Source organism: Schistocerca cancellata, chromosome 3, assembly GCF_023864275.1.
Source record: "Schistocerca cancellata isolate TAMUIC-IGC-003103 chromosome 3, iqSchCanc2.1, whole genome shotgun sequence".
Lineage (NCBI taxonomy): Eukaryota > Metazoa > Arthropoda > Insecta > Orthoptera > Acrididae > Schistocerca > Schistocerca cancellata.
Genome location: NC_064628.1, coordinates 262,990,204 through 263,002,993, shown reverse-complemented (window position 1 = coordinate 263,002,993; position 12,790 = coordinate 262,990,204). Strand labels below are relative to the sequence as shown.

The 12,790-nt window shown below is 39.9% G+C and overlaps 1 protein-coding gene across 1 annotated transcript in view; it reads left to right on the top strand.

Moving 5' to 3' along the window:
* LOC126174909 (TGF-beta-activated kinase 1 and MAP3K7-binding protein 1-like) overlaps positions 1 to 12,790 on the top strand; it is a 121,277-nt gene that overhangs the window by 32,902 nt on the left and 75,585 nt on the right. Inside the window, exon 3 of the mRNA XM_049921345.1 lies at positions 91 to 328. Coding sequence (XP_049777302.1) covers positions 91 to 328 — 238 coding nt within the window. The remainder of the gene's footprint in view (positions 1 to 90; positions 329 to 12,790) is intronic.

Below are 12,790 nucleotides of genomic sequence, written 5' to 3'. Positions count from 1 at the left end.
TGTCTGGTGTTCATGACAAAATGTACAGCTGTTCCGTCTATGTCTTTAAAATGGAGCCGGTTCACAGTTGAGAAATATTTATGATTTCAGGTGTTGGATTTTCAACAAACCAGATATACAGAGAAGATGGCTACCGTCAAGAAGAACATCCATTTGAAGACCGTAGTTTCCGCTGGCGTGTGGATGATTCGACCTCATTATATGGAGTATTTGACGGACATGAAGGCGTGCAGGCTGCAACATTCGCTCTTCAGAGAATGGCTGCTGAAATATTATTTGGAGAGTTACCAGGAAAAACCACAGATGAAGAAGTGAAAGAGTTTCTGAGGTTTGTAAGACCACCACATTTACTTTAAAACACTACAGTAATTACAGTAAGTGAAATGTATCTGTTGCCCTCCCCCACATTATCACCAGCTTTAGTACCTAACTAACTTTTCTTGGGACAAGTGCTACCCACAACTCCTTCTTAGAAAAGAAAGCTAACTATCCACAGTGAGGGTACACACCTGTTACAAAACATGCATTACTCCTCTCCATTGTGCCACTTGCTTGATGTGCACACTGCAACGCCATTTAAAATAAAACAAGTTCCCACTATACTTACTGTGGTGTCACCGCCAGACACCACACTTGCTAGGTGGTAGCTTTTAAATCGGCCGTGGTCCGGTAGTATACGTCAGACCCGCGTGTCGCCACTGTCAGTGGTTGCTGACCGAGCGCCGCCACACGGCAGGTCTAGAGACACTTACTAGCACTCGTCCCAGTTGTACAGCAGACATAGCTAGCGATGCTACATTGACAACTATGCTCTCATTTGCCGAGACGATAGTTAGCATAGCCTTCAGCTACGTCAATTGCTACGACCTAGCAAGGCGCCATAGAATTTGATAATTATTATTGTGAAGCCAGTTGTACAGTATGAGAGATGTTCAATTATGGATTAAAGTTAAGTATTCTACCAGTTACTCTTGTTTTGCTAGTCTTATTTCTCCGACCTGTTCCAGACCTCACGCCAGCCTGCGTGAGCTTAAACGCGTGCCTTTTGGCCTCCTCTAGCTACAAGGTGTTGGCTCTTCTGCCAACACTTCACTTACTGTTCGTAAACCACTTCATTGCTGCACTCCTTAATTCTGAACTGGCAGAAATTGGACAACTTCAGGCTGTTAATGCTTTGTGTCTAACCACTCTAATAATAATAATAATAATAATAATAATAATAATAATGATGACAATAGTAAAACTGTGTGCAGCACTATAGTAGCTCTTATGTAGTTACTGCTGTGTTGTGCTGTCAATTAATTCATTTATCTGTTTCAAAGCGAGTAATGAATCAATTTCTGGACTACTGCAGGCACTAACTACAACTTGGTGAAGACATTTTCTTGAGATATTTAGCATTTGTTAAGTATATATCTCACTTCTATCATTAGCGATGTATGGGACATAGCACAACACGTGTGTGTAGTGGGTGGACTATGTATATAAGTCAGTAATAGAGTCTTACAAAATTGTGATAGTAGTACTGATCTTTTGAAAATAATTTAGTTTTGTGACTGAAACAGAATCGAATTGTTTAGTTTTTACCCCTCTGAAAATTTAATTTTACCACTCAGGGAGTAATTACCCCCAGGTTGGGAACCAGCCTTAGTGGGAGTAGTCAACTGTAGGGTCCGCTTCTGTCAGTTCTGTCACTCATTTTAAAAATCTGATTTCTTCAAAACAATAAAACAACAAAGCTTTTTATGAGATGTGCCAGTAACACTCATAAAAGAACCACTTTGGATTCCATTAAAAAAGATTTATGTATTGTTTCTTAGCTAACACTTGATTGATTTCTGGTTTTTTCCACATTTAAAACTGATATCTACTTCAGCAGATTCTGCAAATTCCTCCTAACAATTGAATGAGCAAATTTTATAGTTTGGCAGAAGACAAATAGCATTACTATGCCTTGCCGTTCCCTCCCGCCCTCTCCCCCATCCCAACCCCAACACACACATACACACACACACACACACACACACACACACACACACACACACAGAAAGAGAGAGAGAGAGAGAGAGAGAGAGAGAGAGATCTGTATAGTACATAAACTGCAGTGGCGGGTCCTGTAGTGTGCTTACAGTGCATTAACTTAAAGATTTGGTTAGAATTCACTAGCCAAGTCTTACACATGTTGTGAAAGAGTGCTAACCTATACAGTCAGAATATACAGAAACCAAATACTTTAATAAATGGTATGAAATATGTGTATAACTGATGATAAACTCCTGCTGTCATCAAAGTGGTTAAAAAGAATAATGGGAAGACTAAAACAGAAATGAAATTATATTATAATACTCGTATTAGTGCCAATATTTTTATGTGGCATGTGGTGAAGGTAAAAATAAAACGGTGTGGCCTGAGAACACAGATTGTTAATGAAAGAGGTATTGTATCAAATGATACCGTATTGAAACGGCAGTACATGTGTCAAATGTGGAAGAGGGGCTTGCCAAAGAAAATAGTTGGTTGGATAATGCTAACAAAAATTTGTGAGCAGCAAAAAGTAGAAAATGTAAGCTCCATTTGTTTTGATGCAGCAATTTGGAAATCACTTCATTGATCATTTGAGTATCTCATTTATACCTCTAGTCTCTCTTTTCCTGAGATGTAAGCACTGCAGTGCTGCCACTGTGATGAGAAAATCAGTTTGTTTTAGGTAATACAGGACTGCAGGCTGCTCTGGACTGAATCACAGACTATTTATTAATAAGATCTTCTGCCATGTTGACTTGTACCTCTTCTTTGACAATATAATCCCAGAAGTAGGAGGCAGTGGAGATGACTTTTGTTCTGTTGTCTAGCACCATTTTATGTCTTTTACTGAAGCAGTGTTAGGCTGCTGCATATTTCTGTGTGTTCACAGCAGCCTTGTAGGACGCTTAACTTCAATATATGATTACTCTTATTATTGTAACCATCACTTAGGGCAAAAAATGTTTATTGAGCACAGTTAAACTTCTCTAACAACAACTTATAATTGTCTGTCTGTTCACACAATCAAACAGTGATAGTAGTAGTAGTAGTAGTAATAGTAGTAATAGTTGTTGTTGTTGTTCTTGGCAGGAGCTTATATGAGACAAAATAGAAATTAATGTGTGATAGTTCCTGATTAAGTTTGAATAATGCCCAAGCACTATTTATTCATTGTGTGCGTGTTTAGTAAATGTACAAACAGAGTTGCATTAAGCCTGGTGGTTGTGAAAATAAGACGTTCATAAATGCAAGTACTGCATACTTAGATTATCATGGCTGTCGGAGCTCGCTGGAAGAGGTGAGGTTAAAAACAGCAAATGAGAAAGAGATCTCTCACTGGACAGCCTTATATTTGCCTGCTACAGAAATTTACATCACTGGTCGGCAACATCGGGAGTGCTCCAGCCACCAGTGCTCTCTCCGGGCATCTATACAGCTGTCTTCCAATATCGTGTCCAGCAGGGTTACTAAATTTATTGACATGAAATCTTGTAGCATTGTGATTTCTAATGCTAAGGTTATCTCTACGTGGTAAAGCGAATTTGTTAATCTCACAGGAGCACATAAAAGACGTTAACAGTAATAATTTTAAGAATTCTTTTAATTTCAGAAAATCACTGATAAAGTATTGGAAGGAAGTTGTTCTTAAGGGAACCGCAATCTTGTCTTGTTGGTTGTTTTTGTAGTCCAACTCTAATTAAAATATCCTGCATGTTCCAGATATGATGGTTGCACTTTCTCACTGAAGTACCAAATTGTGGTGTATTATATTTCGTACGGTATTATTTGAGTGACCCATTATCTTATCAGTTGTCTTCAGCCTTATGTACCTTCAGGAGGCTGTAAGGTATTGACAAAACCATGAAAATATTTGGTGAAGCAGAGCACTCTTGTAGCATATGCGCTGAGTATTTCTATGATTTTTACATGTCATGTTCCCTTCTCTAGTGAGTTAGTGGCTAGAATAATTGAAGGACATCAGCAGTAGTTAAGTAGTGCTTCATTGCAGGTTAATACATGCTGTTTGATAGGACAATTTTCTTCTACTCATCTTCCTCCTTCAGGGACTGTGTTGTTGTTGTTGTGGTAGTTTTAGTCTTCAGTGCAATGACTGGTTTTAATGCAGCTCTTCACTCCAGTCAATTCTGTGCAAGCTTCTTCATCTCTGTGTAACTACTGCAACCTATCTCCATATGAACTGCCTAGGCCTACATCATCAATTTTTATCCTCCCCCAACCCCTCCCCATATTCCTGCTCCTCCCCCCCCCCTCCCACACACATACACACATTTCCTTCTGTTATCAAAGTGATTGTTCCTTGATGCTTCGGGATGAGTCTTACCTACCAGTTCCTTATTTTATAGGGGACATGCTGGAAAGTAATGCTTCCAATTTTTTTATTCTATTCTCAATATTGGTTGAGGAATTACATGTCATGCATATTAGTAGACTTTCCCACTTCGCTGATGAAAGTTGCAACCCTCCATTGCTAGAGGGTTCTAAATTGTAGCATGTAACATGGCATTGTGTAATGTACCTGTGTTAGCGCATGAGAAACAGTGTGCTATAATTGAGTTTCTGACCATACAATGTATGCCTCCAATTGAAATCCATAGAAGAATGAAAGTTGTGAACAGTGTTGATGCTAGTATGGAGGAAACAGTGGTGCTAAACTCAAGAGTGTGTGGCAGAGCTCAGAGTAGACAACCACATATGGCAACCAACGAGACTCATGGGAATTGGTTGATGAACTCCTCAGAGAAAATCATCATATGACACAGACACTGCTCTCAGGTAAGTGTGGCCCATCCTGAGAGTGTGTACAGGTCACCATTGCAGAACTGCAGTACAGAAAACTGTGTGTATGGTGGGTGCCTCGAAAGCTCACTCCTGACATGAAACAGAGGAGAGTGGACATCTGTCAACAACTTCTTTTGTGTTATGAATGCGAGGGTGATGGGTTCCTTAACAACATAGTGACAGGTAAAGAAAGCAAAGTTCACCATTTTGACCCTGAAAACAAGAGAGCACTAATGGAGTTTCATCACTAAGAGTCACCAACACCAAAGAGGTTCAAGGCCATGCCATTAGAAGGCCAAGTCATTTTCACAGTGTTCTGGAATGTTCAAAGTGTGTTGCATTTGGAATTCATGCCTAAAGACAACACCATAAACTCTGCAAAGTACTATGAGACTTTTATAAAACTGAAAGCAGGAATTTGAAGAGTTCATCCACACATGGAGCACCTATTCCTTCAGCATGACAGTGCTGGACCAAACTCAAGTGCTACAACAGTATGATGCCTTGGGTTCTCTGTCATCAGTCACCCTCCATTCAGTCCCAACTTGGCCCTATCCAATTCATCTGTTTCCAAAACTTAAAGAACTCCTTTGAGAACTTCACTTTAATAATGATGAAGCAGTGCAAGCAGAGGTGAGGTTGTGGCTCCATCAACAAAGTCAAACATGTTATCTCATTGAGATTCGGGTTCTGCTAGTGATTTGCATCTTCTCAACATGATATTTTGATGCCGTAACTCGATGTCTTCATCAGGAGTTCTCTGAGACTGGATCTCAGTCTCAGGGAATACGTGATGAAGCCATTGAGTTATGGCATCAAAGTATCTGGTTGGGAGGATGTAGATGACTGGCAGAACACCCAGTCTTAACTAGATGGCAAGGAATTGCAGGAAAGTCTAAGAGATTACAAAGTCAAACATTGATTTTTCACATAAAAAATGTGGAGGCACTGCCTCTCAGCATGCCCTAATAGTTAGTTTGTGTCATCAGTTTTTTTCACCGCAGTTTAATTCAGTACATCTTCATTAGTTATTTGATCTACTCAACTAATGTTCAGAATTCTTCTGTACCACTACAACCAAAAGATTCTATTCTTTTCTTACCTAAACTGCGTATCATCCACATTTGTCTTCCTTACAAGGCCACATTACACATAACTACTCTAAGAAAGACTTCCTAACTCTTAAATTTATTTTCATTGTTAACAAATTCCTCTTTTTCAGATTTTTTTCCCTTTGCTATAGTCACTCACAATTTTATATCTTCTCTACTTTAGCCATCATCATTTGTTTTGCTGCCCAGGTAGCAAACCTCATCCATATAAATCTGAACTACTTTAATGAGTCATAACAACCCATAAAGGGACACATTTGCAATTTTAGGAGATCATAACACCCAACCAGGAGATTACATACATACATATTCCTCACAGCAAATGTTGGAAGCACACTCCACCAGCACTAATGTACAACTGTACTTCTTACACCATATTCCTTGATGTTCTGTGAAGTGTATCCTTACTAATGTTGCTTATTTCGTGTGTAGTGGCCTCACAGGTTTCTGTGGTTGTTGTTGGTCTATTCTTGTACATTCAGCTCTTAAGGTACCCCCACCAGAAAAAAATCCATGGCTATCTGATCAAGGGCCACAAATTTTTTTTAGGTTACTCAGTCATCAAAGAAATTGGTTACAAGTTGCATTGAAGCATTAGACATGTGTCACATTGCTACATCTTGTTGGAAATAGCCTTCTGTAAGTTCAACATCATCCAGCTGCTCCACAAATGTATTGAAGATGCCCATATAAACTGTAGTGCCTATGGTCGATGGTCGTATCAAAGAAAATGGGGCAGCATTCCTGGGAGCTGACACCGTGCACCCCACTCAAACCTTTTCATCATGCAGTGGTATTTTGTGGCTTATATGGGGTTTTACACCAGCCCAGTACTGCTGTTTTGTGTGTTGATGTAATGTGACAGATGGAACCATGCCTCATCTGTAAACTCAGTTATGGAGAGAAGGTCTGGATGTTGAACAAGAAACACCCAAAACCATTGACAGTAACTCATTCTTTTCTGGTGATGTGTTTTTGCGATGCTTGCATCATGTGCTCTCTGTATGGTCAGAATGCCAATTTCTTCACAGCTCTCTGAAATGTGTGCCACATGAAATGCCTGTCTCCTTGCTAAATCAGGGCCAATGATTACCTTGGAGAGTTCCCCAAGCATCTTTGAACATTATCAATAACCTCTGCATTTGTCTGGATTTCCACTGTCAGTGTTTAGTACACCAGTTGTCTTGAGCTTCCTTACAGTCAATAAAATTGTTACCTTCCATGGAACATCATGCACATTGGATTCTCTCTGGAATGCCCATTGGGTTGTAATCAACGAGTCTGTCTTCCAATCTGTTTTCACAGTAAAAGTCACTCTCAAAGCGAATATTGCATGTTTCTGCCGGATAAAAACTGTGAACGAATCACTAATTTGTTCATTATTGTTACACATCCCAAACTACACACTCACAGATTTCACAAACATTGACTGACTAGGCTATGAATGAGCTAACACAAGCCGAGCAAGCATGGCATTATACCAGACAAAGGACCTCTTGTGCAGAAACAACAATCAACTTGCCAATAACAAGCAGTACTTTCGATTCCCCCAGAGCTACTGGGATCATTAAAACAACTTTCCCATTTCTACAAGCTTTTATAAAGAAATTATAACCCATTGTAGTAGTTCAGGTATATGTGGATCACCCTGTATGTTGTTACATATACATACATTAAATCTTGTTCCATGGATCACGAATACAACATTTCGTAACGTTGTGGAACGTGTCACTTTAACGTGAGTTATATATATATATAAGGATGTGGGTTTTAAGGGAGAGGGTAAGGAGTCATTCCAATCCCGGGATTACAGTTTCGCCTCTTTCTGCAGATGTTAACGATCCTACTTGACGTTTCCCCTTGCAAGCTATGATCTTTGATTGGTTTTTAGGGTTAACCAAAACACCTGTTTCATCACAATTAATTATTTGAGAAGCCATTAGTCTGTGCTTGTCAATTACATTTCTTAGTAATGGAAAAAAAAGAAAAAAAAAAAAAAACAAACAAACTATCGCCAGCTACTTTATTAAAACCCTTGCTCTTGCACCAGATGTTGCTTCAGGCTTGCGAACAGGTAAAGTAGGATGTCTTTTAAGGAACCTGTTGACCCAATCTTTGCCTGCAATTTCATTTTTAAATCTATGAACAATGCCATTTCTTGCAGCCAAAAGATAAGCTAGTTTACACAAATCATTGATTGTTAAGCCGAATAACCTAGCCTCCATACTTTTTAAGTACTTAACGAGCTCAAGTTCCTGTTCTTCTGTAAATACGTTTTTAAACTTTCCAGCCATTTTATCAATTTTGTAGTCAGGGTTTTCCGTTCTTTTTTTAACGTATCTTTCCAGAGTAGTCTGGGGAATGTCAAATTGGTTCGAAGCCTTCAAATACCCACAATGGCTAGAATTAACTGCCTCCATAGCATTGTTCACGGCCTCAGTAGACCATGACTGCTTATTTGTTTTTCTCTTATATACTCAAACCAAAATAGATTAGGAGCCTAATAAAAGCAGGACAGAATGGGGTACTTCCCCATTCCGCTCCAGGTACATGGTTTAGGTTATGGAGGTAAGGCCACTAAACAAAGATAGGAAAAAAAAACATTTAATGGCATGAAACTAAATATTATAAACATATTTTAAGCATCTACTAACAATAGTCATATTGTAAATAAGTAGGTATACCTTTTCTTGCTTCCAGTTCTCCAGAAGTTACAAGGCAGGAGCAAAAATTAGCACAACGAAGACTTCACAATCCAACACTTATGGAAACCAAACAGACATGGCTGCCAAGATTGAGCAGTAACTGTCTGAACTAGTTCTACTTACTGCAGATCATTGACAGCACCTCCTTGACATGAAAATACGTACATCTTCATTCTACCCTGGTACCCCCTTCTAACCAGGGTTCCTATACTTCATTTTTACAAATATTTGATGCTACTCTTGAATACATTAGTTTTTCAAGAATTTTGGATAAAGATGTCAGAAGTGAGACTGGGCGGTAGTTGTTAGCATCAGATCTATCCCCTTTTTTTATGCAATGGTTTAACAATAGTGTATTTCAGTCTGTCTGGAAAAATGCCCTGTTTCAGTGAGTTACTACATATGTGGTTGAGAATCCTACTTATTTGTTGGGAACAAGCTTTTAGTACTCTGTTGAAAATGCCATCAATTCCATGTGAGCTTTTACTTTTGAGTGAATTTATTATTTTCTTAATTTCAGTAGGAGAAGTGGGTTGGATTTCAGTTTTATCAGATTGCATAGGTACTGCTTCTTCAATATAATGCCTTGCATTTTCTAATGAATAGTTGGATCCTATTTTCTCTACAACACTTAAAACATGATTATTAAAAATGTTTTCTACTTCTGACTTCTTGTTAACAAACTTTTTTTTGTGTTTGGTAGAAATACAGTCTTTCTGTGCTCTTGGTTATTCTGTTTCCTAATCTCACTCCATATATTTTACTCTTGCTATCTTCCAAATTTCAAACATTGTAGTCCAGTGAACATTGTCAAAAACTTTCTCTAAATCTACAAATTATGCTATAAACATAGGTTTGCGTTTCTTCAGTCTACTTCCTATGATAACCCAGAGTCAGTGTTGTCTTTTGTGTTCCAAACTAATCTTTCCTGAGGTCAGATTTTACCAGTCTTTCCAGTGACTTATTAAACTTACGTTTCTGTAACATTCACACCTCTCAGTGCCTCCCTTCTTTATAATTGAGATTCTTACATTCTTCTAGACACCTAAGGTGTCTCATATATTTTATATATCTGACTTTCTGTCCCAAAGATCTCAATAATTCAGAGGGAATGTTGCCTATCTATGGGCATTGTTTTGACTTAGGTCTTTCAGGGCTACATCAAATTCACCTCACAATTTGATATCTCCCATCTCATCTTCATCTACTTGTCCTTCCCCTCGATAATACTATCTTCAAGTGTGTTTCCCTTGTAAAGCCATTTTTGTACAGGGTGTTTCACAGTTAATTTTACACGCTTGTAGAAGTTGTAGAGGGGATGTAGTAGGTCAAGTTTTATATAGAAAGCCATGTCTAAGAATGCCACCCAACAGCACTACAAAGCATCAAAATCACAGGTGCTGTTACCTGTAAATGCATGTATATACAGGGCGATTCCATGATGATGATACAAACTTTCTATGATGAAGAAGAAGGATAAATTTATCAGTCTGACGTAAGGGTCCCTGTACAAGAAATGAGTAAGTCAAAAATTATAAGTGAAAACAGTTCTGATACCTCTGACATGGAATACATGTACTGGTACTGTTGCTGCTAAGACTGTTAGGACTATTAGAGGTAGTAGTATGGAACAAAACAAGAAAAAAGTCAATAAACATGGGCTCTAAAATGCCAACCTTAGAGGTTTTGAGCACTTGTTTGGTAGAGGGAGATGTGTTTCACAGTAGCAAAGATGAACAAGTGGTCATAGCTCCTCAGGTATGCTTTTTAGAGCCCATGTTTGCTGGACATATTTTCCTTTTTCTCCTTACCACCTTTGCAAGTTGCCTGTCCTACAGCCTTAGCAACAACTGTATCAGTACATGTATTCCACTATCAGAGCTCTCAGAACAGTTTTTGCTTATAACTTTTGACATTTATTATTCTCCATCATACTAGAATGTTTGTAAGATCATCACAGAATCACCCTGTATATACACACATTTACAGGCATTGGCACGTATAACTTTGATCTTCTGTAATTAGTTAGTTGTTGGTTAGTCAATTAGATGTTCCATGGGATCATTTTGCATGATAGATTGTAATGATGTGGAATGAGTCATCTTACATTCACATAAATAAATTAATTTGCACATACGGTAGGTTGCATTCTGAACACTTTTTTTTTCCAATTTGAATTTCATCAATATGAATCCCTAAGAATTTTGAAGTTTCCACCATATTTATTATTTTTCCACCATATGTTACACTTATCATTGGTGTAGTGCCTCTAGATATGCAGAACTGACTATGTCATGTCTTTTTAAAATTGATGGTGAGACCATTCAGAGAAAACCAGTCAGTGTTACTTTAAAGAACTCTGTGTACTATTTCTTCTGTTTCTGTATGTGTGCTTGGATTAATTACAAAACTAATGTCATCTGCAAAAAGAAATAATTCTACTTGTTGTGTACTAGATGGAAGACAGAAGATCGTTTACTATATATAAGGAACGGTAGTGGACCCAAGATTGAACTTGGGGGGAACCTTGTATATGATTTTTCTCCAGTCAGAATTATGTCCCTGGACTATTTTGCTCGAGTTACTAAGTACAACCTTCTGCATTCTTTTGGTTAGATATGACGTTATCCATTGGTTGGCTATACTATCAATCCCATAAAACGTTAGTTTACCTAGGTGAATACCGTGATTCGCAGTCAAATGCCTTGCAGAAAATACCACCAGGTGCTATTTTATTATTTAATGCTTGTAAAATCTGGTGAGTGAATGTGTAAAAGGCATTCTCAGTAGAGTAACCCTCCTGAAACACAAACTGTGGTTTGCTAAGAATACTATTGTAGCTAAGTTGAGATACTATTCTAGAATACACGATCTTCTAAAAAATTTTGGAGAATGATCTCAGCAGTGAAACAGGTCAGTAGTTATTGGCATATCTCTTATCACCTTAAGTAGGGATTTAACTGTTAAATCTTCAAATTTAATACATGTTTCGGACAACACAACAACACATATAAGTCACTGAGTAAGTTGACCTGTGTACAAGTCGACATTCGATTAAACACTGAGTCTCAGTCTAGCGGCCGCTGCTCGGCTGGCCGCTTATGTGGCGCAGCTGCTGCATGGCTGGCAGACAGCGCCGCACGTAGAGGACACGCGTACTTGCGCGGCGGCACTTTGAATAATCAGCGAGTCACAACACTTTTCCCCCCTTTGAAATTGTTGCACTGGTCTTGATGGAGGTGTCCTGGAGATGGCTAACGTCCATAGGCATTGTTTGACTCACCGTAAAGTCTCGAGGAGGAGGCTTCCCGTACGGACGGAAGTGTCCCCGATGATAACGGGTCGAGATGACAGGAGACGTAGGGGTCGAATCTGCTGGGGCCCCATGCACCAATCTGCCCGTTGCGGCAAGTCCAGTTGATATGACAGGAGACATGGGCGATGTGTCGGCGTCCGTTGGAGGAGGAGGCGAGTAGATGTACTCTGACAGAGGATGGTCCTCCGGTTCCTGCATGGGCACGTCTCCTGGTGGCGTCCGTTCTGGTGCTGGCATCGCGATGACAGTGAGAGGGCTGCGTTGTGAGTATTAAGAGATGCCAAGATCCCGAGCATCAGGTAGAGCCAAAGGTGGTGTGGCGGCATTCGGAACAGGCGTTGCTGGCACCCGAGGCCGAAGCTGGTCCTAATGACGCACTGCAACACCCGTGTCCGTCTGGATTTCATACAGGCGTCTGCCACGGTGTCGTAAGATGCGGCCCGGGCTCCGTTTTGGCCGCCTGCCATATCCCCGTACCCAGACGAGGTCGTCGGCGGTGAACCAGCCAAGTGGAGGCACTCGCGGCCGTGAGGTGGGAGGCCGCAGAAGATGAAGTAGCGTGCGGGGCTGTCGGCCATGTAAGAGCTCAGCCGGGCTGTGATTGCCCATGGGGGTGAAATGGTAAGACGCCAGGAACTGGAGAAGCGCATCATGAGCAGCAGAAGAAGTCAGAAGTTTCCGCATCTGAGCCTTAAATGAGCGGACCAGTCGTTCAGCCTCACCGTTGGATTGGGGATGGAAAGGCGGGGCCGTGACATGCGTAACGCCATGACGAGCACAAAAATCCACAAAGTCGGAAGAGGCAAATTGCAGACCATTATCAGTAACAAGAG